This window comes from Balaenoptera physalus, assembly GCF_965194825.1.
Source record: "Balaenoptera physalus genome assembly, chromosome: 14".
NCBI classification, from domain to species: Eukaryota; Metazoa; Chordata; class Mammalia; order Artiodactyla; family Balaenopteridae; genus Balaenoptera; species Balaenoptera physalus.
Genome location: NC_138893.1, coordinates 51,426,421 through 51,450,921, shown reverse-complemented (window position 1 = coordinate 51,450,921; position 24,501 = coordinate 51,426,421). Strand labels below are relative to the sequence as shown.

Below are 24,501 nucleotides of genomic sequence, written 5' to 3'. Positions count from 1 at the left end.
ATTGAAGAATCCTTGCATTCCTGGGATAAACCCCACTTGATCATGGTGTATGATCCTTTTAATGTGCTGTTGGATTCTGTTTGCTAGTATTTTGTTGAGGATTTTCGCATGTGTGTTCATCAGTGACATGGGCCTGTAGTTTTCCTTTTTTGTGACATCTTTGTCTGGTTTTGGTATCAGGGTGATGGTGGCCTCGTAGAATGAGTTGGGGAGTGTTCCTCCCTCTGCTATATTTTGGAAGAGTTTGAGAAGGATAGGTGTTAGCTCCTTTCTAAATGTTTGATAGAATATGCCTGTTAATCCATCTGGTCCTGGACTTCTGTTGGAAGATTTTTAATCACAGTTTCAATTTCAGTGCTTGTGATTGGTCTGTTCATATTTTCTATTTCTTCCTGGTTCAGTCTCAGAAAGTTGTGCTTTTCTAAGAATTTGTCCATTTCTTCCAGGTTGCCCATTGTATTGGCATATAGTTGCTTGTAGCAATTTCTCATGATCCTTTGTATTTCTGCAGTGTCAGTTGTTACTTCTCCTTTTTCATTTCTGATTCTATTGATTTGAGTCTTCTCCGTTTTTTTCTTGATGAGTCTGGCTAATGGTTTATCGATTTTGTGTATCTTCTCAAAGAACCAGCTTCTAGTTTTATTGATCTTTGCTATTGTTTCCTTCATTTCTTTTTCATTTATTTCTAATCTGATCTTTATGATTTATTTCCTTTTGCTAACTTTGGGGGTTTTTTGTTCTTTTTTCTCTAATTGCTTTAGGTATAAGGTTAGGTTGTTTATTTGAGATGTTTGTTGTTTCTTGAGGTAGGATTGTATTGCTATAAACTTCCCTCTTAGAACTGCTCTTGCTGCATCCCATAGGTTTTGAGTCATTGTGTTTTCATTGTCATTTGTTTCTAGGTATTTTTTTATTTCCTCTTTGATTTCTTCAGTGATCTCTTGGTTATTTAGTAGTGTATTGTTTAGCCTCCATGTGTTTGTATTTTTACAGATTTTTTCCTGTAATTGATATCTAGTCTCATAGCGTTGTGGTCAGAAAAGATACCTGATACAATTTCAATTTTCTTAAATTTACCAAGGCTTGATTTATGACCCAAGATATGATCTATCCTGGAGAATGTTCCATGAGCACTTGAGAAGAAAGTGTATTCTGTTGTTTTGGGATGGAAAATCCTATAAATATCAATTAAGTCCATCTTGTTTAATGTATCATTTAAAGCTTGTGTTTCCTTATTTATTTTGATGTTGGATGATCTGTCCATTGGTGAATGTGGGGTGTTAAATTCCCCTACTATGATTGTGTTACTGTCAATTTCCCCTTTTATGGCTGATAGCATTTGCCTTATGTATTGAGGTGTTCCTATGTTGGGTGCATAAATATTTACAATTGTTATAGCTTCTTCTTGGATTGACCCCTTGGTCATTACGCAGTGTCCTTCTTTGTCTCTTGTAATAGTCTTTATTTTAAAGTCTATTTGTCTGATAAGAGAATTGCTACTCCAGCTTTCTTTTGATTTCCATTTGCATGGAATATCTTTTTCCATCCCCTCACTTTTTTTCTTTTTAACATCTTTATTGGAGTATAGTTGCTCTACAATCGTATGTTAGTTTCTGCTTTATAACAAAGTGAATCAGCTATACATATACATATATCCCCATATCTCCTTCCTCTTGCATCTCCCTCCCACCCTCCCTATCCCATCTCTCTAGATGGTCACAAAGCACCAAGCTGATCTCCCTGTGCTATGCAGCTGCTTTCCACTAGCTATTGATTTTACATTTGGTAGTGTATATATGTCCATGCCACTCTCTCACTTCGTCCCAGCTTACCCTTTCCTCTCCCTGTGTCCTTCCTTTAGCATTTGTTGTAAAGCTGGTTTGGTGGTGCTAAATTCTCTTAGCTTTTGCTTGTCTGTAAATGTTTTAATTTCTCTGTCGAATCTGAATGTGATCCTTGCCAGGTAGATTAATCTTGGTTGTAGGTTTTTCCCTTTCCTCACTTTAAATATGTCCTGCCACTCCCTTCTGGCTTGCAGAGTTTCTGCTGAAAGATCAGCTGTTAACCTTATGGGGATTCCGTTGTATGTTATTTGTTGCTTTTCCCTTGCTGCTTTTAATATTTTTTCTTTGTATTTAGTTTTTGATCGTTTGATTAATATGTGTCTTGGCATGTTTCTCTTTGGATTCATCCTGAATGGGACTCTCTGCACTTCCTGGAATGATTGACTATTTCCTTTCCCATATTAGGGAAGTTTTCAAGTATAATCTCTTCAAATATTTTCTCGGTCCCTTTTTTTTTCTTTTCTTCTTCTGAGACCCCTATAATTCGAATGTTGGTGTGTTTAATGTTGGCAAGACAGATTCTTAACCACTGGACCACCAGGGAATTCCCCAGGGAATGGTTTTAAAAGGCAACATTTGGGGTGAGGGTTGCATCTTGTAGACTTTCTTCTGATCGGTTGGTGGTAAAGTGGCAGGGTGATGTTTCAGGAATCTTAATCATCAACCTTCTGGTTCCAACCAGTCTGGAGTCTAAGTGCTTGTGGTCAACATGTAGTCACCATCCTCCACCTGGGTGAGAGTCTTAGTTTCTGCAGAACAATTCAACGATATGCATCTAATTGTTACATATACCCCTTGAAGAGGAGCTAGGACTCTGTTTTATAGTTGAACTGTTGTTTCTTGACTGCCTTTCCTTTGTTTCTGCATTCCATCCCTTCCCTAGTTAGTAACTGCTTAAGTCTGCTCCTTGGAACTCAGGGAAGGCCTAGGAGACTAAAGCTTTTTTCTACAAACAAGAAAGGGGGGACACAGAGGGGGTTTTGTACACAGGAGGGCCCCGCAGTGTCCTGCTTGGTTTCATTTCCCCCTTTTCTTTTATACTCCCTTGAGGGGAACAGGTATGGGACAAGAAAGGGCATGAAGTTTTGGTTAGAGATGTTAATCATAAATTCAGCAGAGGAACTCAGTTTTAGTGGGACTCAGTTTCAGTACTTAATAGAAATTATTTTCTTCTTCAGGGTATAAATCTCAGTGGGGGTCAGAAGCACCGGATCAGCCTGGCCAGAGCTACCTATCAAAATTCAGACATCTATATTCTGGATGACCCCCTATCAGCCGTGGATGCTCATGTGGGAAAACATATTTTTAATAAGGTCTTGGGTCCCAATGGCCTATTGAAAGGCAAGGTGAGAAATTATTTAAAGTGATGAAGACGTGAGGAGGGGCACACATCTCCTAGGACTGCTGGGTACTGAAGCAGATTTCCTTATTTACCTGCCCCCTGGGCTGCTGAGGAGATACAGTGTCTGACTGGTCTCCCAGAAGATGATTTGGTGAGGGCTCCCATCTTGAGATCATAGCTTATGTGGGAACTGGCTAATTTGAGCCTTATTCTCTGGCTCCAACATTGAGCCTTTTAGGATGATTAATTATGATAAAAAGTCCTTTGAGATCTGTGGTATAATAAGAAATATATTTGGTCTTTTTCACTAGGTCCTGGCACAGAGCTGCTAACCCTTAGAATTTCCTGAGTGATACTAAGAATGTCTTTTGTTATTCACATTGAGCCCCTTTAGATCATACCTGAGTTTATGCTAATGAGTGACTTATGGAGGGGCCCCTAGATAGCCTCTGGACAAGGCTGTTCCTCAGAAAGACCAAGTGATGGGAGGATTGGAACTTTCAGCCCCACATACCAACTTCTGGGGAGAGGAGGATGGGCTGGAGATTGTGTTATAAAAATTCTTGAATAAGGAGATTCAGAGAGCTTCTAGATTGCTGAGAACATTAAGGTGCTGGGAAGGTGGCACACCTGGTGAGAGATGGAAATTCTGCACAAGCACCCCACCCCCGAAACCTTACCCTATGCATCTCTTCCATTTCACTGTTCCTGAGTTGTATCCTTTGTAATAAACGGGTAAACAGTAAGTAAAGTATTTTCCTGGCGTCTATGAGCCATTCTGGCAAATTATCAGACCTGAGGAGGGGGCCATGGAAATCCTCAATTTATAGCTAGTTGGTCAGAAGTATGGGTGGGATCCAAGACTTTCGGCTAGCATCAGAAGTCAGGGCAGTCTTGTGGGCTCTGGGTAGCTGTGGGTTTCTGGGTAGCTGGTGTCAGGATTGAACTGTTGGACACGCAGAATTGGTTGGTGACAGAAAACATGCCAGAGGACCCAACAATTTACCTTGCTGGGACACAGGTCATCCTGCAGCTATTAGAGCTCTACTCTAAGAAGGCACTTTCCTGGAACTCTTGCAGGATGTAAGAGCACTATGCCTGGAAAGGATGACTCAACCTGAATATAGAAATAAAGCCTATATGTTTTGGGTATTCATTGTGTCCCAGGCCTGTGCTAAGCACTTTGATTGCATTGTCTCATTTGATTCTTGCAGTGCCCCTGTGAGATAGTACAGATAAAGTGGCCAGAGCAAGTCACTGGAGCTGGTCATAGACTTTCCTTACCATAGGCAAGTTAGCACGGTAGGCTGAATGGGAGAGGGGCTGACAGAGCCCCTTGAGGGTTTGAGTATGCTTCTCACCAGTAGCAAGTCTAGTGTGAGGGCTGTCAGCACTCCATCTGTGTTTGGCCTTTTCCCTTCAAGGTTTTTTGAATGCTGCCAGTCAGAGGGTGGCAGGGTTGACTGGGCTGCTGTCCCACTGAGGCCTTTTGCCTCTCTCTTGGATCAGTGAGTCAGCAGGAACTCACTCTCCCTCCTATGCCTGGTGCTGACTTCTGTCCTTAAGGCTAATTGGCTCCATTCATTCATGAACTGAATACCCACCCTGGGCCTGGTTCATTGCAAAGACTGGGCACACAGATGAAAAGGTCTCATCCCTGCTCTCAAGTAACTTACAATCGAATTGGCAGACATACCAAAAAGCAAACAATAATATTATAATACAAGAATCATTTTTAATGGCAGAATATAAAACTACCGTGGAAACACTGGAGGAATGCCCAGTTCTTGCCTGGGGATTCAGGAAAGGCTACCAGAAGAGCTGGCTTTGAGCTGAGACTCAAAGGATGAGCATCTCCCAAGTCTTCCTGATAAGAGCAACCTAGTGTCCGTGGGGCTGTGAAGTAGAGAGCAGAGGCAGTGGGCTTGGGCTGTCTCTCTAGAGGCCCATCTCAACCCCCTGGAGCCTATCTGAGTCTCATTACTGATCTGTGAGTGTTTATCTTTCTTTGAGTGGAATCCCTGTTTCAGTAGTCAATGTAGTCCATAAATAGACAAGAATACAAGGGATGCCAAATCTTCCACGCCAGGGAGGGCCTGGGCCAAAGACACAATTTCTTGCCCTATAATGATTCTAACATACTAAAATAATCTGGGCAGTTCCTGTTAGATCAGTTACCTGTTTAGTGAGGGGGCAGTTAGTTTTGCATGCCTCAATTATATTGATAGCCCTTGATCTCAAGTGACGTCCCTAAGCCCAACTCTTGGCTACCAGGAAGCTGGAGGAAAACGTGTGCAGGGCAAACCTCATTGTCACTACAGGAAAATAACCGTGAATATATCCATGATGACAGGAGTCTCATCTTACACGTGGGGTCAGGTTTTAGGATGAGGTGCTGGGAAGTAAAGAGGAAGTAAAAGAGATCAAGTGGTCAGGACCACATTTTGAAGGAAAGCCCCACAGTGACTCTGTTTTTCCTTTTTAATAGTCAGCTAAGGAACGTGGTGGACATAGGGTAGTCAGCACAACTTACTGTTATTTTTACAGACTCGACTCTTGGTGACACACAGCATTCACTTTCTTCCCCAAGTGGATGAGATTGTGGTTTTGGGGAATGGCACCATCTTGGAGAAGGGATCCTACAGCACTCTGTTGGCCAAGAAAGGATTGTTTGCTAAGAATCTGAAAACATTCATAAAACAGACGGGTCCTAAAGACGAGGCCACAGGTATGTGAAGAGGATTGGAACAGGATAGAACTTGGGTAGGGAAGGGGTAGCAGTAGTAAACTACCACTGTTTACCTCCTGAACTGTTCAGTATCCAGTGAACTAAATTGGGAAATGAATTATCCAGAGATCCAATATCTGTTCTTTCTGTGTTTTGTGTCTCTGTAAAGAAACACAAACATAGAAACTTTATATCTGAGCCAAACTGGGGGATAATCCTGCTCATCTAGTCTCTGACATGCAATCAAAGGGCACTCTTTAGAGGATGACTGGAGGTTTGGGGTGATTAGCCCTTGTGGGAGAGACACCAGTGGCACAAGGGGCCCCCTTTTAGGGAATGCCCTGCTTCTATTGACTCAAGTCACATATTCCACCCCATCTATCTAAATTCATGAAAACCACTTCCTGGACAGCTTTGCAATACCTGGTACTAATAATGTACTGCTAAACTGTTGATAAGCCCTAACAAAGGGATCTTGACTAATACACCAAAAGCCACTGGGTGTTTTGAACCAGAAAAAAAAAAGTCATGGCAGTTGCATAGTCTCACAGTATACCACAGGAATAGCCCCTACCCAATACCACTACCACTGGGGTCGCTGATTAGCCCCAGTCAGTAATGGAGCCCTGGTCTCTGGGGTCCTTCCCAAGAACCTGCCAGCAGTAGTCCTGTGCATGGTTCTGGGTATCTGCTTCAGGTAGCAATTATCAGCAGGAGGTCAGGACTGAGAAAGCAAGATCTGGAGGGTACAGGGTTATTCCAAAAGTCAATCCGAAGAGGCAGTAACTACAGAGCCTGCAAGTGGGATCACAGTCAGGCCTTGAGGTCAGGACATGTGATGGTTTAAAACCACGAGATTCGGAAAGAAAAGCCTAAACCAAGAAGTCTGTAAGCATTGGGGGGACAGGGCGGGAACAAAGAATACAATGGTGTGGGCTATAGGGACTGGGACCCAGCCCAGGAAAGTGGGGCAGGGATTCCAGCAGAAAGGAAGGGGTCAGAGCTTTCCATCAGTCTATATGCTCCGCAACAGGCCTGGAGAAAACAAAAAGCACCTGCTTGGGGACTGAAGATCTCAAGCAAAGGGCAGTGTCTGATGCTGGATACCCCTGAGTTACTGCTCAGTCAACCACATCACCACAACCTGGACAGTTTTCTCCTTCTAATTCTACCTTTATTTTTTTATTTTTTATTTTAAAATTCATTTATTTATGGCTGTGTTGGGTCTTCATTTTTGTGCGAGGGCTTTCTCTAGTTGTGGCAAGTGGGGGCCACTCTTCATCACGGTGCGCGGGCCTTTCACTGTCATGGCCTCTCTTGTTGCGGAGCACAGGCTCCAGACGCGCAGGCTCAGTAGTTGTGGCTCATGGGCCTAGTTGCTCTGCAGCATGTGGGATCTTCCCAGACCAGGGCTCGAACCCGTGTCTCCTGCATTAGCAGGCAGATTCTCAACCACTGTGCCACCAGGGAAGCCCTCTCCTTCTAATTCTAAACTTTTTTTTTCTGATTTGTGTTTCTGAGTTTCTAAGTTCTGTTTATAAACCCCCATGTGTAGAGAGCCCCTTTGAAAAATCCTATCTTTTGTGTACAAAGGACAGTTTGCAAAACAGCTCATTAAACCCTTGTTCTGGGAAACATTGATAGGCCATTTCTGAGAAGTTGTATAAGCCCCACTGCCTGGCATGCTGTTGTGTTGGTTCTGGGGCTTAAGGTACAGACTACAAGATGGTAGAATAAAGGGAAGGTCAGGAGGGCAAAGGTAACCTATATCAGTATTGGCTCTGTGTATTTCCTAATTAGCTGCCATAACAAAACACTACAAATTGGGTGTCTTAAACAACAGAAATGTATTGTCTCACAATAGAAGAGGCTAGAAGTCCAAAATCAAGGTGTCAATAAGATTGGTTCCTTCTGAAGGCAATAGGGGAGGATCTATTCCATGTCTTTCTCCTAGCTTCTGGTGGTTTGCTGGCATTCTTTGGCATCCTTCATATCAATCTCTGCCTTCATCTTCACATGGTGTTATACCTTATGTGCATTTGTGTCCAAATTTCCCCTTTTTACAAGGACATCAGACATATTGGATCAGGGGCCCATGCTAATGGGCCTAATAGAGATGTTCTCTATTTGGTGAGAACTTTTCTTTAGATCTTTGGACATGGTTTCCTGTTGTTCTTTGAATATATTTATCATAGCTGATTTAAGTCTTTGTCCGGTAAGTCCAACATCTGTGCTTCCTCGAGTACAGTTTCTTTTGACTGCTTTTTTCCTGTGTACAGTCCAATACCTCCCTGATTCCTTGTATGTCTCATAATTTTTTGTTGAAAACCGGTCTTTTTTTTTTTTTTTAAAACATCTTTATTGGAGTATAATTGCTTTACAATGGTGTGTTAGTTTCTGCTTTATAACAAAATGAATCAGCTATACATATACATATATCCCCATATCTTCTCCCTCTTGCGTCTCCCTCCCACCCTCCGTATCCCACCCTCCCTATCCCACCCCTCTAGTTGGTCACAAAGCACTGAGCTGATCGCCCTGCACTATGTGGCTGCTTCTCACTAGTTATCTATTTTACATTTGGTAGTATTAATAAGTCCATGCCACACTCTCACTTCGTCCCAGCTTACCCTTCCCCCTCCCCGTGTCCTCAAGTCCATTCTCTACATCTGTGTTTTTATTCCTGTCCTGCCCCTAGGTTCTTCATAGCCATTTTTTTCTTTTTTCTTTTTTTTTAAGATTCCATATATATGTGTTAGCATACAGTATTTGTTTTTCTCTTTCTGACTAACTTCACTCTGTATGACAGACTCTAACTCCATCCACCTCACTACAAATAACTCAATTTCGTTTCTTTTTATGGCTGAGTAATATTCCATTGTATATATGTGCCATATCTTCTTTATCCATTCATCTGTCAATGGACACTTAGGTTGCTTCCATGTCCTGGCTATTGTCAATAGAGCTGCAATGAACATTGTGGTACATGACTCTTTTTGAATTATGGTTTTCTCAGGGTATATGCCCAGTAGTGGGATTGCTGGGTCGTATGGTAGTTCTATTTTTAATTTTTTAAGCAACCTCCATACTGTTCTCCATAGTGGTTTTATCAATTTACATTCCCACCAACAGTGCAAGAGGGTTCTCTTTTCTCTACACCCTCTCCAGCATTTATTGTTTGTAGATTTTTTGATGATGGCCATTCTGACTGGTGTGAGGTGATACCTCATTGTGGTTTTGATTTGTATTTCTCTAATGATTAGTGATGTTGAGCATTCTTTCATGTGTTTGTTGGCAATCTGTATATCTACTTTGGAGAAATGTCTATCTAGGTCTTCTTCCCATTTTTGGTTTGGGTTGTTTTTTTGATACCGAGCTGCATGAGCTGATTGTAAATTTTGGAGATTAATCCTTTGTCAGTTGCTTCGTTTGCAAATATTTTCTCCCATTCTGAGGGTTGTCTTTTGGTCTTGTTTATGGTTTCCTTTGCTGTGCAAAATGTTTTAAGTTTCATTAGGTCCCATTTAGTTATTTTTGTTTTTATTTCCATTTCTCTAGGAGGTGGGTCAAAAAGGATCTTGCTGTGATTTATGTCATAGAGTGTTCTTCCTATGTTTTCCTCTAAGAGTTTTATAGTGTCTGGCCTTACATTTAGGTCTTTAATCCATTTTGAGTTTATTTTTGTGTATGGTGTTAGAAAGTGTTCTAATTTCATTCTTTTACATGTAGCTGTCCAGTTTCCCCAGCACCACTTATTGAAGAGGCTGTCTTTTCTCAATTGTATATTCTTGCCTCCTTTATCAAAAATAAGGTGACCATATGTGGGTGGGTTTATCTCTGGGCTTTCTATCCTGTTCCATTTATCTATATTTCTGTTTTTGTGCCAGTACCATACTGTCTTGATTACTGAAAACCGGTCATTTTAAATAGTGTAACAATTCTGGAAATATGATCTCTCTCCCCTCCATCCTCAACCAGGGCTTGCTTTTGTTGTTCCTCCTGTTTAGTTTCCTGAACTAATTCTGTTAAGTCTACATTCTTTGTCTCATGTGGCCATAGAAGTCCCTGCTTGGTTAGCTTAGTGGTCAGATAATGATTGGACAGAGATTTCCTCAATTGCCTGGAACCGATACGTCACTCAGCCTTTGCTGAGAGGCTCTGTGGGGATGGGGGGTGGGGGTGGACATGTCCAACATGCCAGCAGGCAATTTATAGCTCTGCCTCAGCCTTTTTTCCCTGCTTGCACAGAGTCTGAAGGTAAGCCAGAGGTAAGAGAATAGGACATTCTCAAGTCTTTCTTGGGTTGGCATGCGTGCAACCCTACACATGTGTATGACATTCTCGATTGCCAGGAATAAACTGAAGATATCAAAGCTCCCTATGGATATCTTATTCCCCGGGTTTTTTTTCCTCTTAAGTTCTTGGTCAGTTTCTTCTTTGCCCCAGCTGTTACCACTGCCTCAGGCAGCTGTGATGTTAAACAACTACTGCTGACTGTTAGAGCCAACTCCAAGTCAGGTTCAATAAAGACAAGCCCTGTGAATAGGGTTTTCCAGGGAACTGCCAGACAGGTCAGATAATGACAATTCTCCAGCAGTGAGGTTTTGAGCATGTTCTGAACCCACTCTGTTCCTTCCAGCAGCTGCTAGGCTGGTGATTTTCATGGTTACAATGATTGTGAGGCTGTTGGTTTTCTAGGCTACAGCAGATCTAAGGAGAGGGGAATAGGAATAGGGTAAATTAAACTATTACAGAACTTACTGTTCTTTCTGAGATTTAGCCACTTTTCTTAAATAAATGCTCCTGGATTGTTGCAAGCCTTTGGTTAATTTCAAAGTTATGGAAAATTTGATTTTGCCAATTTTTGGCCAGTATGCTCACTGCTTTTACAGAGGTACCAATTTCTGGAGGTCATAACTCTACCATTTTCACAGACCAAGCTGTTTTACCTTTTATTTTCAGGATATGTTTTTTTGTTTGTTTGTTTTTTATTTTATTTATTTATTTAAATTTATTTATTTAATTTATCTATTTTTGGCTGCATTGGGTCTTTGTTGCTGCACGAGGGCTTTCTCTAGTTGCAAGCGAGCAGGGGCTACTCTTCATTGCAGTGCACGTGCTTCTCATTGCGGTGGCCTCTCCTGCTGCAGAGCAAGGGCTCCAGGTGCGTGGGCTTCGGTAGCTGTGGCACCCAGGCTTAGTTGCTCCTTGGCATGTGGGATCCTCCCGGACCAGGGCTCGAACCCATGTCCCCCACATTGGCAGGCGGACTCCCAACCACTGCGCCACCAGGGAAGCCCCCAGGATATGTTTTTTAAAATGCTTTAAATTAATAAAATTTCTCAAATTATTTGAATTTCAAGCAGAACATTTTAAATTTACACTCACTTTTTTAGTCATTTCTGGGGATTATGACTCTTCTGTCTACTGTAACCCTTAAAAGTTCTTTCCTGCTCCAAAGGAACTTACAAGCTTCTGGGAATATTCTTCTCCTTTTTGACCGTTTCTCTTCCAGTGGAATATTAACTCACCTCTCCTTTATCCTGGTATTTTTCAATGAGATGTCCTAATAAATAGTATTTCTGGAGTAAAAGATTCCAACCTGTGTGTACATCTGGGATCTCTTATTAAGACCAACAAGATCAGAAAAGACTTCTCTTCTTGTTCATAGGGCTATGACAGCTCTATGCAGCTATCTCCCTAACCTTTGATGTGTCTCCTAGTCAATGAGGACAGTGAAGAAGATGACTATGGGCTGATGCCCAGTGTGGAGGAAATCCCTGAAGATGTGGCCTCCTTGTCCATGAAAAGAGAGAACAGTTTTCATCGAACATTTAGTCGCAGGTTGGTCATATATTCAGCTGGCAGCCCCCATCACTTCCATAGTTCCACTTGATCATTCTCTTTTTCTCTGTGGACTTTTCCTGAGTGTCCACATGGACGCTCCCAGCTCTTCTTTTGTTTCCCTGCATGGGGAGGAGGGTTGGGGTGGTGTGTTTCCCCCATGACCATCTGCTCTGAAATGCACTTTGATGTGAGCAGAGCGACTGTGACACCTGCTTGCAAGAAGACCCTCGGGACGCATCTACCTGCTCAGGAAGGCTTCCCCTCTCAACCTCTCAGTTCTAGGTCCAGTAGCAGGCGTCTGAAGTCCTTAAAAGACTTGAAAACTCGGAATGTGAATATCCTGAAGGAGGAGGAAGAACCAGTGAAAGGACAAAAACTAATTAAGAAGGAATTCATACAAACTGGAAAGGTAAACACCACAGTAAAAAGTACCATTAGAGGTGATATAAGGCTTGGGATTTGAACATTTTTAAGTTTGATGACTTGAATACATATCTACAGAGGGATATGTCTTGTGTGCTTTGCCAGTCTTTAAATTTATCATTGAAGTGTTAGCAGAGGCTCTGGGCTTTTTATCAAATTGTATTTCCATGAAGAATGACATGTTTCCTGTGAATATCCTCATACTACACTTCATGATATGTGGTAAAAACAAAAATGCTTTGAGATGCAATTCCGGGAGCCACAGAGCACCAATATATCAAGCTCATAGCACACAATTCAAATTAATAAAACTTAAAACCAAGCTCTTAAATTTCAGATCTTAACTTAAACGTTAATAAAACAGATTCCAAGGTCTGTGGTATAGCCTTATCTGTCCCACTCTGTTTTTATATCTTTTCCTCTTAATTGCATCTAGAAGCTCATTAATAATCTGATGGTTATTTACCCTGCATTATATTTCAGCATTGATTATCATCCTGGCCCAGTACAGAAATGTGATCACAGACTACCAAATTTTGCCACCTGCTATCCACTTTCCAAAGGACTGTACTCCCCCTATGATTGGTATTCTAGGTAACTCCTCACCAAAAGCCGCTAGGAACTCTACTAATATTGAGGTGGGGGTTTTTCAGGTGAAGTTCTCCATCTACCTGAAATACCTACAAGCAATAGGATGGTGTTCGATATTCTTCATTATCTTTGGGTTTGTGCTCTATTCCGTGTCTTTTATCGGATCGAACCTCTGGCTCAGTGCTTGGACCCGTGACTCTAAAACCTTCAATAGCACCAACTATCCAGCCTCTCAGAGGGACCTGAGAGTTGGCGTCTATGGAGCTCTGGGATTAGCACAAGGTATGTGCGACGGCTACGGCAGCCATCTCTGAGACAGTCTGTCAGGTCCACGTCCTTTGCCTGGACTCATGAAAAATTTGCTATTATGTCCTGCACAAGTCTTCAGGGATCCCTGTGCATGGTGCTGACTAAACTGGTTCCATTTCCAGGCATATTTGTGCTCATAGCAAATCTCTGGAGTGTCTATGGTTCCGTCCATGCAGCAAACATTCTTCACAAGCAGCTGCTGAACAATATCCTTCGAGTACCCATGAGTTTTTTTGACACAACACCCATTGGCCGGATAGTGAACAGGTTTGCTGGTGTAAGTATCTCAAGGGCTGTAAGACGTGTTTATATTCTGAGGATCTTTTTATTTCTGACAGGGAAAGAATTCTCATGTGCCCCTAGTCAACACTGGGCAGTTCCAGTTCTTTGGTCCACTCAGCATGCAGATATTTCTTGAACACCTTGTGTGAGGTCCTAAGGATCCTGGGGTTACAGGGATGAACAACTCTTTCCCTTTAAGTAGCTCACCATCTAATGAGGGGGATGGCCAAGGAAGTAAAGGATTATGATAGAATATGGGAAAACCAGTAACAACGATGTGTACAGTGGCATTCTCGGAGTACAAAAGAGTGACAGAGAAAAGAAACCAGCTCAACCTGGGTGACTGAGGGTGGGAAATGTCAGAAAAGGAGGGACTTAACTCTAGAAGTTAGCCAGGGAGATGGCGGGGGTAGGGGATGGGTGAGTGGCAGAAGCAGGATGTGAAGGATTACTCTGCAGAGGGAAAAACACAAGTAAAAGCACTATCACTAGTTGTGACAGTGAATAAAAGAGATAGCAGGACAACCCTTTGCTTGGTCGCTGCCTCCATCCCGAAACTCCCATCTTTGATGCTTTAAAAATAAGTAAACGAGGTCTGGATTGTGGAATCCTATGATTTTAATGGGGTTCTCCATCGACTGCAGATTCTGGGACCCTTAGCATTCATTCATTCAACATATATTGAGTACCTTCTATGAGCCAAGGACTGTACTAGGCATTGGGATGCTCAGTAAATGTTAAGATCATATAGATGGCTCTCTTCCATGGGCCAGACCGAAGTCATTGATTCTCAATGAACATAAGGTGGAAATTTCAGGAACAGAGGAAACTAGACAATTCTGAATAATATTCAACTATCACCAACAGAATTTTCAGTCTTCTGTTTGTAGAAGAGGGTGCACATTTAAAAAAAATGTCTGAGGAGCTCTGAGGCCTTATTTGTTTGGTCTTGGAGCAGACACAGAAAGTCTAGCTCCCAGCCCACCGGCAGGTTCTGGGGACATGGTGACTGCTTCAAAAGTGGGCAGGCCCCCACTTGTCACCTTCCTCTGGAACAAAGATGGTTGGGTATGATGTCACTGGAGACAACTTAAATGGGCTTTCTGCTCTTAAATAAAACCTAAAAAAGTACACAATTTTGGATGGGGAGATTTCACACAGGAATTTTGCAAATGTTGCACACTCTTTTCTGCTGTTGTTATATATTTTATATATATATATATATATATATAATTAATCTTCTGAAAAAGAGATCTTACTGTGAGTTACTTAGGCAACAGTCATATTTTGCTAACTGCTTTTGCATGAAAAAGGAAACTGTCATTAATTATATAGTATGCTTTGCGGAGGAGGTGGCTCAGACCATAAAGGAGAATTAGACCTAGGGTCCTCTGGAGCCGATGACTGAGCCCTTAAGAGGAGATAAAGGAGGGGGTGGAGGAAGGAAAGATGGAGAATCTGTGCCAGGTAAGGGTCAAAATTAATCTGCATAGAACTAATAGCTGGTGAGGATTTCTTTTTTTCTTTCAGCCCTGGACATATAGTTATTTGCATTCTGATGTGACTGAGCAAATTCCCTGCTGGAACTGAGAAGATGTAAAACGTCATAGGAATTCATTAGCACACCCTCTCTCCTTCTTATGTGTCCCTAGGATATCTCCACGGTGGATGACACCCTCCCCACGTCTTTGCGCAGCTGGGTTTTGTGCTTCCTGGGCATCACCAGCACCCTGGTCATGATCTGCCTGGCCACTCCAGTCTTCGTCGTTGTCATCATCCCTCTTGGCATCATTTATGTGTCTGTTCAGGTAGGTTTGGAAATGGCTAGGTTTCCTTCCTTCTCTACTTATAAAAGCCCAAGCTCCTTCCTGAGACTCTTCTCTTGTGTTTATTGCTAGTCACTCTCCCCTCTCCAGCATCTTCGTCATTGAGCCAGATATTAACATACCAAGGAGCCCGTAGGCCACTTTCTGAAGCTGAAGTGTTAGCACTGATGGGTGGGTGGAAGTTCACGGTCAATCTCACCTTAACTGCTGCCCCGCACCCCGCAAGTCTAAGTGGGGCATATTTATGTTTGGATCCAAGACTATTTTGAGGTTGGCTCTGGACAAAGTCTTGAAGCTCTGTAAGACCCTTCATGATGGTAAGGTAATTGGTTGCTTCTAGAAGAGTTGTGCTAAGGCTGCTTCCTTGGTTGGCTTAGGATTACCTACTTGGAGATGTCCCTCAGCAGGAGCCCGGTCTCTTTTCACTTCAGGGCAGCTCTCCTTTCACTGGGGTGTCTGTGGGTGGTTTAGGCTCAATTCCAGTGTGTTCTTGAGGACACAGTTAGCTTAAGAGCCAAGCCTCACAGAAAAACTAGAGCAAGTGCAAGGGGCTCCACGCCCATGATAAAAACTGATGAGGGGAGGGAAGCTGTGGAGAGAATTCTTGTTCCACCATTTACCTTTGGGATGAACTGATCACCTTGAGAAAACAATTCTGAAGCCCTTCAGTCAAGGGCAGACTTGTGGCCTGTGGTAAGTTGACACCCCCTGGTGTTTGTGTTGAGTTCCTCAGGAACATCGTCATCTTTGTCAGTAACAAACCAACAAATAAGAGGCAGGATTATTTGAGGAAATGTCCAGGTATAACATTTTGAATTCTGACTCTCAAATGCCCAGTTCTTTCCTAGTTTCAACAAATCCTCTTGGAATCTAGTAGCACCACTAAGCCACCCCACTGAACCTCCCCCTTCAGCCTGTGCTATTACATCCAGTTCCAGTTCTCAGACCCTCAGCATTCCACACACCTCCAAACGATCTTTACCTTCACACACTGTCAAAGCACAATTTTGGTCACTTACCTGATTCTATTCAATTTTTATCAAAACCTTGGCATACCTTTCTTGGACCATTTACTGCCCATCTCCACTTTCCACACCCCTCGGTTCCCAGCAGCATTTATAAAATCTTTTAGAGACTGTTTTTCTAACCACTGCAAAACTGTCATTTAGACAATATGTGCAGATTCTTGGGACCACACGGATTAGGCTGACAAATCCTTACGTGGTTTGAAAATTCCAACCTCTAGGGCTGAGGTGTGGTGTCCTCGCTTTCGTGCTCCTCTGTTCCCTCCAACCCCAGATCTTCCCATCATGCTCTTCCTCTGAGCCTCTCTCATTTCTCCTCTGGTCAGAGATGAGACCAGAGCCGCTTCTCTGTTCAGATGTGAGCTGTGGCCTCAACGTAAAGAATACTGGGTCACGGCCATGAAGGAAGAGGTATAGCATATGTGATATGATTGTATGACTGAGTCTTCACTTTTTTGGGTCCAGATATTTTATGTGGCTACTTCCCGCCAGCTGAGACGACTGGACTCTGTCACCAGGTCCCCAATCTACTCTCACTTTAGTGAGACTGTGTCAGGTTTGTCTGTTATCCGCGCTTTTGAGCACCAGGAGCGATTTCTAAAGCACAATGAGATGGCGACGGACACCAACCAGAAATGTGTCTTTTCCTGGATTACCTCCAACAGGTGAGGCTGCCCCTGGATAGTCACCCAAATATGTGCTTCGGGGTTCTGCACTTTTGACATTAGCTGTGGGAGGGCAGGCGTGGCCAGTGTTGTGAAATTCACTCTTGCCAAACACGCCTGTCATGTGAGTAGAGAGGAGAAAGCATGAGCTTTGGAGTCAGAGACTGGGTCCCTCTGTCTGCTCTGCCATTTACCAAGCTGGGTGAATTGTCTTGACCCCTCTCAGGAAAATCTCATTTTCTTTGTTTGTACAATGGCTGGAACACAACCTACCTCACAGGTTTATTGAGGAAGTCACATGACATCTGTGAGCATTTGATAACCCAGGTACTGTTCAGGTGCTGGGTGAACTGGACATTCGGTTTGCTTCCCTGAGAATGGATGTGAGATTCTCCATAGGCAGGACACTCTTTGTAGGGTGGTGAAAGAAGCAGAGGTTGGAGGGAGGCAAGCTGGGAAATTTTAGGCAAAATCAATGATGACAGAAATGAAAAGCTCACATCCTGTGAGCTGAATCCAAAAAGGGTGAGCATTCTTGATTCCTCCAGCTTCATTAGACCCTGGCAAGAAGTCATGTGTCCTTGGGGGAGGAAGGTCTTTTTCAGGAAGCGAAAACTCTTGAGTGGCTTCTACACTGTCTTGCGGTGTGAAGGGCAGGCTAATGAGGCTTAGTATTACCTGGAACATGGAGAGGTCAGAAATTTGATTGTGAAGATATGTTATATCTTAGATACTTTCCAAGACGGAAACAGGCATAAGAGTCAATTTTCTGTTGGACCCCCATTGTAAAATATGTATCATATTTATTTGTACACATGCTAGAATTATTCAAATTTAGTTAAATACATTTTACTGGGAAAGTCAGTTTTCATAAATTACATCAATCTACATACTATTCAGTTCTCTACAAAGCCCGACATACCTCCCTGTCATCAGCTCACACCTAATTTCCCTCCACCTCCAGCTTCTTCTCTACCTTTTTAAAATCATGAAATCAGACAGGGTACATTGAACCTTCCCGTGGTGATTTCTTTCTAACCTTACATTTGGATTCTTTATGCCGTTGTTTCCCATGCCTAATCAAAAGAACTCATTTGGAACATTTGTTAAAATGCAGATTCCTAAAACCCATTCCCTGAATCTCCTGGGGAAGAGTCCAGGAATTCTTTGCATGAATTTGTGTATTTTTAACAATTGCCACCAGATGATTCTTATGATTTGGCAAGTTTGGGAGACATTGAACTAAAGGATTCCCTTAGTTTAGCAAACTCTTCTAGTATCTTTTTAAATGCAATTTATTTTCTAAAATCCAATTTAAAAGACTTTAGGAACACATGGCGTAGTCAAATTGAGGCACCTCCTAAGAACGCAGCCCTACCAACTCAAGCCCTCTGAGAATGTTCTAGGAACACCTAGGTTGCTGGGTAAGGTAAGGAAGAGGACACCTCTCAGTGACACCTCTTTCTCTGGTTCTCTTGCCCTCCAGGTGGCTTGCAGTTCGTCTGGAGCTGATTGGGAACCTGATCGTCTTCTTTTCATCCTTGATGATGGTTATTTATAGAGATACCCTAAGTGGGGACACTGTGGGCTTTGTTCTGTCCAATGCACTCAGTGTGAGTCTGAAGGTTGGGAGTTTGGTTGAATTCATGCATTATTCTTAAATGGAGTCTAGGGTATACCGTGGAGTCTGTGCTCTTGATTCCTTTCTAGATCCAGAGCGACCAGGGGAGACTGAGGTTCAAACCCTGGCTCCATCTCTTACTAATTGTGTAACCCATGGACAGGCTCCTTTCCCTTTCTAAGTAGGTACCAGTGTCATCTGGGAAACTGGACATAAATTTTCTTGCCCTGGGTAGTTAAGGAAGCAATCTCAGATGATTCGATCTAATAGTTTCCTGTCTCTTTGCTTGATTATAATCAAAAGAGAAAATAAATGAGTTTCTATTATAATACAGCAGTAACCAGAAAGTCTTCTGAACACATAACTTCGATGTTTATTTTGTTAAATCACAGAATAATTGGAGTTAATTTTAATAAAGAATATAGAGTCTACTAGAACTATATAATGCATCCCCCGTTTGACTAAGGGATAGATATCAGATGTTATTTCCTACCACTCAGTGACTGGCACTATGGTAAATGTTTAATGAATGATACTCATTTAATGAGTCATTTAGCCAGCTTTTGTGGACTCTTTCTGAACTAATATACTGGGGGTCTGCATAGCTACCAGCAGGCTCTATATGGTGCTATTTTCAGTTGGCGTTAATAAGGCCCAAGGTGATCATGGCAGGACACCCAAAAGGACTCTGTCATTTACCAGAATCACTGGGTTCCTTGTGCCACTGCCCTTTCATCCCTTCATTTCTAGGCTTATTAACATAGGACAGATGGGGCAAAGAGTTAGAGAACTATTATATTGAACCAAAACAAAAGAATTCAAATATCAACAATTCATATGGTCCAGGCTTCACCAAGTGGTTACTTGTAGTCCCCAGCCTCCTGTGCCCTCCCTCTCTCCAACCACCATGTGCTCTACAGAGATTCCCTGTGTGTACGTGCCAGGACTACATTTTTGCCTGAAGAAAGCTTGCATGTGAGAAGCTTGCCTCTGAGTAACCCACAGATTCCCTGGACTCTGGCCCAGATCATGACAGTCATCTTCCTAGTGGTTAGATGTTATCTCTGTGATGGCAGGAAGGCACCTGGAGTTTATTGGGGTAACAGAGGACAAGGGTCCATGTGGATGTCCCACCTTGAGGGCTGGGTTCTCAATGGAGCTGTTGTTGAGAGCAGAGAGAGGTGGCAGTTTTTTGGAAGGCCTTCTCCTACCCTGTGTCTTTCCTTATGCTTTCCCCATTGGTAGAGTGCCACCCCTAACCCCTAAGGGCTTACAGGCAGGAGACCTGCACCAACGGCCAGCCTCTCCAGCCTCAGCTTTGGCCCTAGGCCACTCCAAGCTAGTAGTGCCTTTCCTGTGAGCACCACACAGTTGAGCACTGAACTGTCCTCCCACCTTTCAATGCACCGGCCTCATTTCCTCCCCCAAGGAGGTGCGGATTTTCTCTTATACTTCTCCTTGCTCTCTTGTAGAGCCGGGCATAGTGCTGCGTGCAGAGTAGGCACTAGATTGACCTTGTGGTTTAACTGGTTGGGTTGGTTTCTGAGCCTGAGATGATCCTTAGTCTTCCAGTTTTTCTGTAGATCACACAAACCCTGAACTGGCTAGTGAGGATGACGTCAGAAATAGAGACCAACATTGTGGCTGTTGAGCGAATAAATGAGTACATAAACGTGGAAAATGAGGTAAGGAGGAATCAGAGGAAGCCAGGGACAAGGCCAAAAAAAAAGAAAAAAAAGCCACTGCTTTGAGAATGCATCTTCACCTTATCTAGAGATTTCACATGGGGTCATAAAGGTTCTCTGGAAGTCTCCCTTGCTCTAACTGAAAGAACCTAATTTCTTGAAACCTAAAATAGGTAATGGTTTGGGAGAAGTCAGGTCTTGGGATGCACCAAGTTAAACAGTGGCTTCATTCTGGAGAGGCACAGGACAACCTCGTGGGATAGGGTTTCTTTAATTGAATAAGGGAGGACCCTTCTGGAAGTACCAGTGGAGTTCAGGCTATTCAATGCAGATGCTCACGGGGGGCTGGCACACTGCTACCGTTCTGGACATGAGTCCTGTGGGGACGGTTGAGCGAGTTGTCACCGTGTAAAGCACTTTTCCTCCTGTCGCCTTGCCAGGCACCATGGGTGACTGATAAGAGGCCTCCAGAAGGTTGGCCCAGCAAAGGGGAGATCCGGTTTAGCAACTACCAAGTACGGTATCGGCCTGAGCTGGATCTGGTACTGAAAGGGATCACTTGTGACATTAAGAGCACGGAGAAGGTAGGTGGAGCTGAAGAAAGGCCTGGGTGAGTCCTTGTGAACATAGAGGTGGAGAGCAGTGGACTCTGGGCTTTCATTAATCTGGTTGAAGTGAGAGGGTTGGGGCGCTTCCTCTGCCCTGGGGAGGTGTAGGGACACAGCGCCACCACCAGAGGGCAGGATATCCACACAGGATCAAACAGACTTAGGGGAGGGCTGAGCAAGAGAGCCCTTACAGGCTATCTCCCCGTTCGCATCCTCTCCTCCTGTGGCTGACTGAGCTCATTTCCTGTAAGCGCCAAAGCTTGTAGAGGGGGGAAGTCAGGAAGCACCGGCCTGGGGAAGGAACTGGTGGGAACAGCTGTGTGGAGGTTTGTCCCTGCAGAGAGAATGGCCTAGTTCTCCTTCTGGTCTGCAAAGTCCTGGTATGGTTTTCTTGTTCTCTGAGGACTTGGGGTCTGATGCAGGGCCAAAAAAATGTCTGGGTACTGATGCTCAGGTCCAGGGCAGGGTCTGCTTCTCAGACCTGATGTCAGACCCAATCCTTCCCTTCTCCTCACTTTTAACAAGGATTTTTTAAAAAATCTATAATTTCCGAGAATAACTGCAACAGATGTGTACATTTCCAGCAGTCAATGTAGTTCTCAGCAAGCAACAAGTTAGGAGGTAGGATGGGAAAGCCATCCTTTTCTGACATCCAGGTACTTTTTTCCCCACCAAAACCAAAATCAGTTTAACATCTTAGAGATGGAGTAGCCAGTCACTGTCTTTTTCCACCTGTGATTATGAATGTCCCAGGCTAAATTGTTGCCCTCAATAATTACATGGTGAACTAACATGCAAAGGAACTGTATTTACAGATTGGCGTGGTGGGCAGGACAGGAGCTGGGAAATCATCCCTGACAAACAGCCTTTTCAGAATCCTAGAGGCTGCAGGAGGCCAGATCACCATTGATGGGGTAGATATTGCTTCCATTGGGCTCCACGACCTCCGAGAGAAACTGACCATCATCCCCCAGGTGAGCTGTAGGATGTACTCTGTCACATGCAGCTTGTTCTACAGGAAACATGTGCACCTTCTTCTTGATGTGTGTTCATTTGGTGGCGTCATTTCTGCCATCTACCTGGATACCTAAGCTAGTTCCCTAAGACACATTGCTTCCAGAACTTACAAAAATAAGTTTTACATTTTTTGGTAATATGCTTGTGTGACTGTCAGTATCTAACCAGTAGGTGGCAGCAACACAGCAGAAGTCAAATGGAGCAGATGATTGATTAGCATTTCTATGGCCCATCATGGTTTGCAGGACCTTTGCAATCAGCATTAGCAGTTTTGCTGCTGAAGGTTGAAACTATTAAGCTTTGTACTCCCCATTTGATATGGTTAAAAGAGAGCGGAGGGAATCTGTGGCAATTTTTGCCAGTAAGCGGAATGGTTAGTGCACCAGCAAGAAAGTCTTCCCTGCAGCTTCCTCTCCAGACCCTCCCTAACAAGGACTGCCCTGGAGGCTCTCGGGGTATGTGGGTCCTCATCAGAACCTGTCCTCTGCTTGCTGCAGCCAAGTCTCTGGGGTGGCTTTGGTCTGTCTGGTGTTTGCTCCCTTTGTTACACTCTTTTCTCCAGCCTCTCCAAGAGCGTAAGAAATTCTTCTCTTGTAACTATATGACCCCTTCCCCTGCCTGCCCCTGATCCCTCCACCTCCAAACCATGAGTTTTCATTTGGGGGTGTGGGACGTTCCTCTCATCTTTTTAAGGGATGCTAAGGCAAATTTGGAAATCCATAAATGAATTTCAGAATGAAAAACAACAACAAAACCAAGGACTTCTCTTAATGCTGTGTTTAACTCCCCGTGTTTAGCTCAAGCCTTCAGCGGGGAAATCTTGGAGAAGCTGGACCACTAACTAACCAGCTTTCCATCTCAGACCAGTCCCGCTCACTTTCTTGGCCACAAAGAATTACCGGTTCCTTTTCTTTTTATAAAAAAAATTTAAATATATATATGTGTATATGTATATATATATATGAAAAGCCAGATGTTTATTTTTTTATTTATTAAAAAATTTATTTTTATTTTTATTTTTGGCTGCATTGCTGCACAGGGGCTTTCTCTAATTGTGGTGAGTGGGGGCTACTCTTCGTTGCAGTGTGCGGGGTTCTCATTGCGGTGGCTTCTCTTGTTGCGGAGCACAGGCTCTAGGTGCGTGGGCTGCAGTAGTTGTGGCACGTGAGCTCAGTAGTTGTGGCTCACGGGCTCTAGAGTGCAGGCTCAGTAGTTGTGGCGCACGGGCTTAGTTGCTCCGCAGCATGTGGGATCTTCCCGGACCAGGGCTCGAAGCCGCGTCCCCTGCATTGGCAGGCGGATTCTTAACCACTGTGCCACCAGGGAAGTCCCTACTGGTTCCTTTTCTGACATTAGCCCCAGTAACTCCCTCGTCCCTTGACTTGCAGGATCCCATCCTGTTCTCTGGGAGCCTGAGGATGAATCTAGACCCTTTCAACAACTACTCAGATGAGGAGATTTGGAAGGCCTTGGAGCTTGCTCACCTCAAATCTTTCGTGGATGGCCTGCAAGCTGGGTTGTCCTACGAAGTGACAGAGGGCGGTGACAACCTGAGGTAATGTTTCATAACCCACTTCCCCCACAGGCTGTGGAGGAGGCGAGGGGACCACTACTTTTTAAAAAATTTTATTTATTTATTTATTTATTTATTTTTGGCTGTGTTGGGTCTTCGTTTCTGTGCGAGGGCTTTCTCTAGTTGCGGCGAGCAGGGGCCACTCTTCATCGCGGTGAGCGAGCCTCTCACCGTCGCGGCCTCTCTTGTTGTGGAGCACAAGCTCCAGACGCGCAGGCTCAGTAGTTGTGGCTCACGGACCCAGTTGCTCCGCGGCATGTGGGATCTTCCCAGACCAGGGCTCGAACCCGTGTCCCCTGCATTGGCAGGCAGACTCTCAACCACTGCGCCACCAGTGAAGCCCGGGACCACTACTTTTGTTACTCATGCATGGTGGCGCCTGGCATCAAAGAATTTTCACTCTCCAGGTCTAATTCCTAATGCGTAAAACGAACCTGTTGTGAAGATTAAAATAGATGTGAATGTGCTTGGAAACTCTTGAAAACCTTTGTCAGTAAACATACCCTCACAGGACATTACAAACATGAGCTTGCAGATCCCACTGTTGTGCGGGTTTTCAGCTGCACTCTGCAATCAGGCTGAAAACAATCCCCATGCCTGGCCCAGCCCCAGAGAGTCTGATGTAATTGGTATGTGGCATTGCTGGAGATGGGAGTTCTAAAGGATCCCCAGGGGTTGTTACAGGCACCTCACTTTGAGAAGCCCTGATCTAAGGAGCACGTGGAAGATGGAGATGTGCTGTCCGCAGGGTCCTTGGAACACCATAAACCAGCACAAAGACTCTTTTGGCTTCACAGTTCTTGTTACCTTTTCAAAGTGTTTCCTCATATGTTGACACTTCACACTTTCTGTCAGTTAACAAGTTGGCCTGGCATTTTCCCTACAACAACCTCTTTTTTCCCTCCACACACTGATGGTCAGCTCTCAGTCAAAGCTGGTGGCTCAGGGGCGGGCCTTGCTGCAGCCCTGGTGCCTTCAGAGTGGTGGGCAGGGCAGGGACCATTAGCAGTTGGAGCTCAGAAGGGAAGGCTCAGTAGCTCAATTAATGGACCCACTGCTCTGGCTTCACCTGGGAGCTTGTTATAAATGCAGAATCTCAGGCTCTATCCTACTAC

At 43.9% G+C, this 24,501-nt stretch overlaps 2 protein-coding genes across 8 annotated transcripts in view; one reads left to right on the top strand and one right to left on the bottom strand.

Annotated features, from left to right (window-relative positions):
- Positions 1 to 24,501, top strand: part of ABCC2 (ATP binding cassette subfamily C member 2) — a 291,675-nt gene that overhangs the window by 35,195 nt on the left and 231,979 nt on the right. Inside the window, exons 18-30 of one of the 5 annotated variants that reach the window (XM_082425080.1) lie at positions 3,023 to 3,190; positions 5,734 to 5,914; positions 11,638 to 11,758; positions 12,038 to 12,170; positions 12,838 to 13,057; positions 13,207 to 13,361; positions 15,019 to 15,174; positions 16,683 to 16,882; positions 18,369 to 18,495; positions 20,087 to 20,188; positions 20,629 to 20,772; positions 21,612 to 21,770; positions 23,202 to 23,368. In XM_082425080.1, the coding sequence (XP_082281206.1) occupies positions 3,023 to 3,190; positions 5,734 to 5,914; positions 11,638 to 11,758; positions 12,038 to 12,170; positions 12,838 to 13,057; positions 13,207 to 13,361; positions 15,019 to 15,174; positions 16,683 to 16,882; positions 18,369 to 18,495; positions 20,087 to 20,188; positions 20,629 to 20,772; positions 21,612 to 21,770; positions 23,202 to 23,368 (2,033 nt within the window). Of the gene's footprint in view, positions 1 to 3,022; positions 3,191 to 5,733; positions 5,915 to 11,637; positions 11,759 to 12,037; positions 12,171 to 12,837; positions 13,058 to 13,206; positions 13,362 to 15,018; positions 15,175 to 16,682; positions 16,883 to 18,368; positions 18,496 to 20,075; positions 20,227 to 20,628; positions 20,773 to 21,611; positions 21,771 to 23,201; positions 23,369 to 24,501 lie in introns of those variants that run through there. The other 4 variants (XM_082425081.1, XM_082425082.1, XM_082425083.1 and 1 more) reach the window with 4 other exon arrangements.
- Positions 16,903 to 24,501, bottom strand: part of DNMBP (dynamin binding protein) — a 149,314-nt gene continuing 141,715 nt past the window's right edge. Inside the window, exon 18 of one of the 3 annotated variants that reach the window (XM_082425075.1) lies at positions 16,903 to 17,560. In XM_082425075.1, coding sequence (XP_082281201.1) covers positions 17,345 to 17,560 — 216 coding nt within the window. In that variant the 3' untranslated portion in view covers positions 16,903 to 17,344. Of the gene's footprint in view, positions 17,561 to 23,446; positions 23,821 to 24,501 lie in introns of those variants that run through there. The other 2 variants (XM_082425076.1, XR_014253454.1) reach the window with 2 other exon arrangements.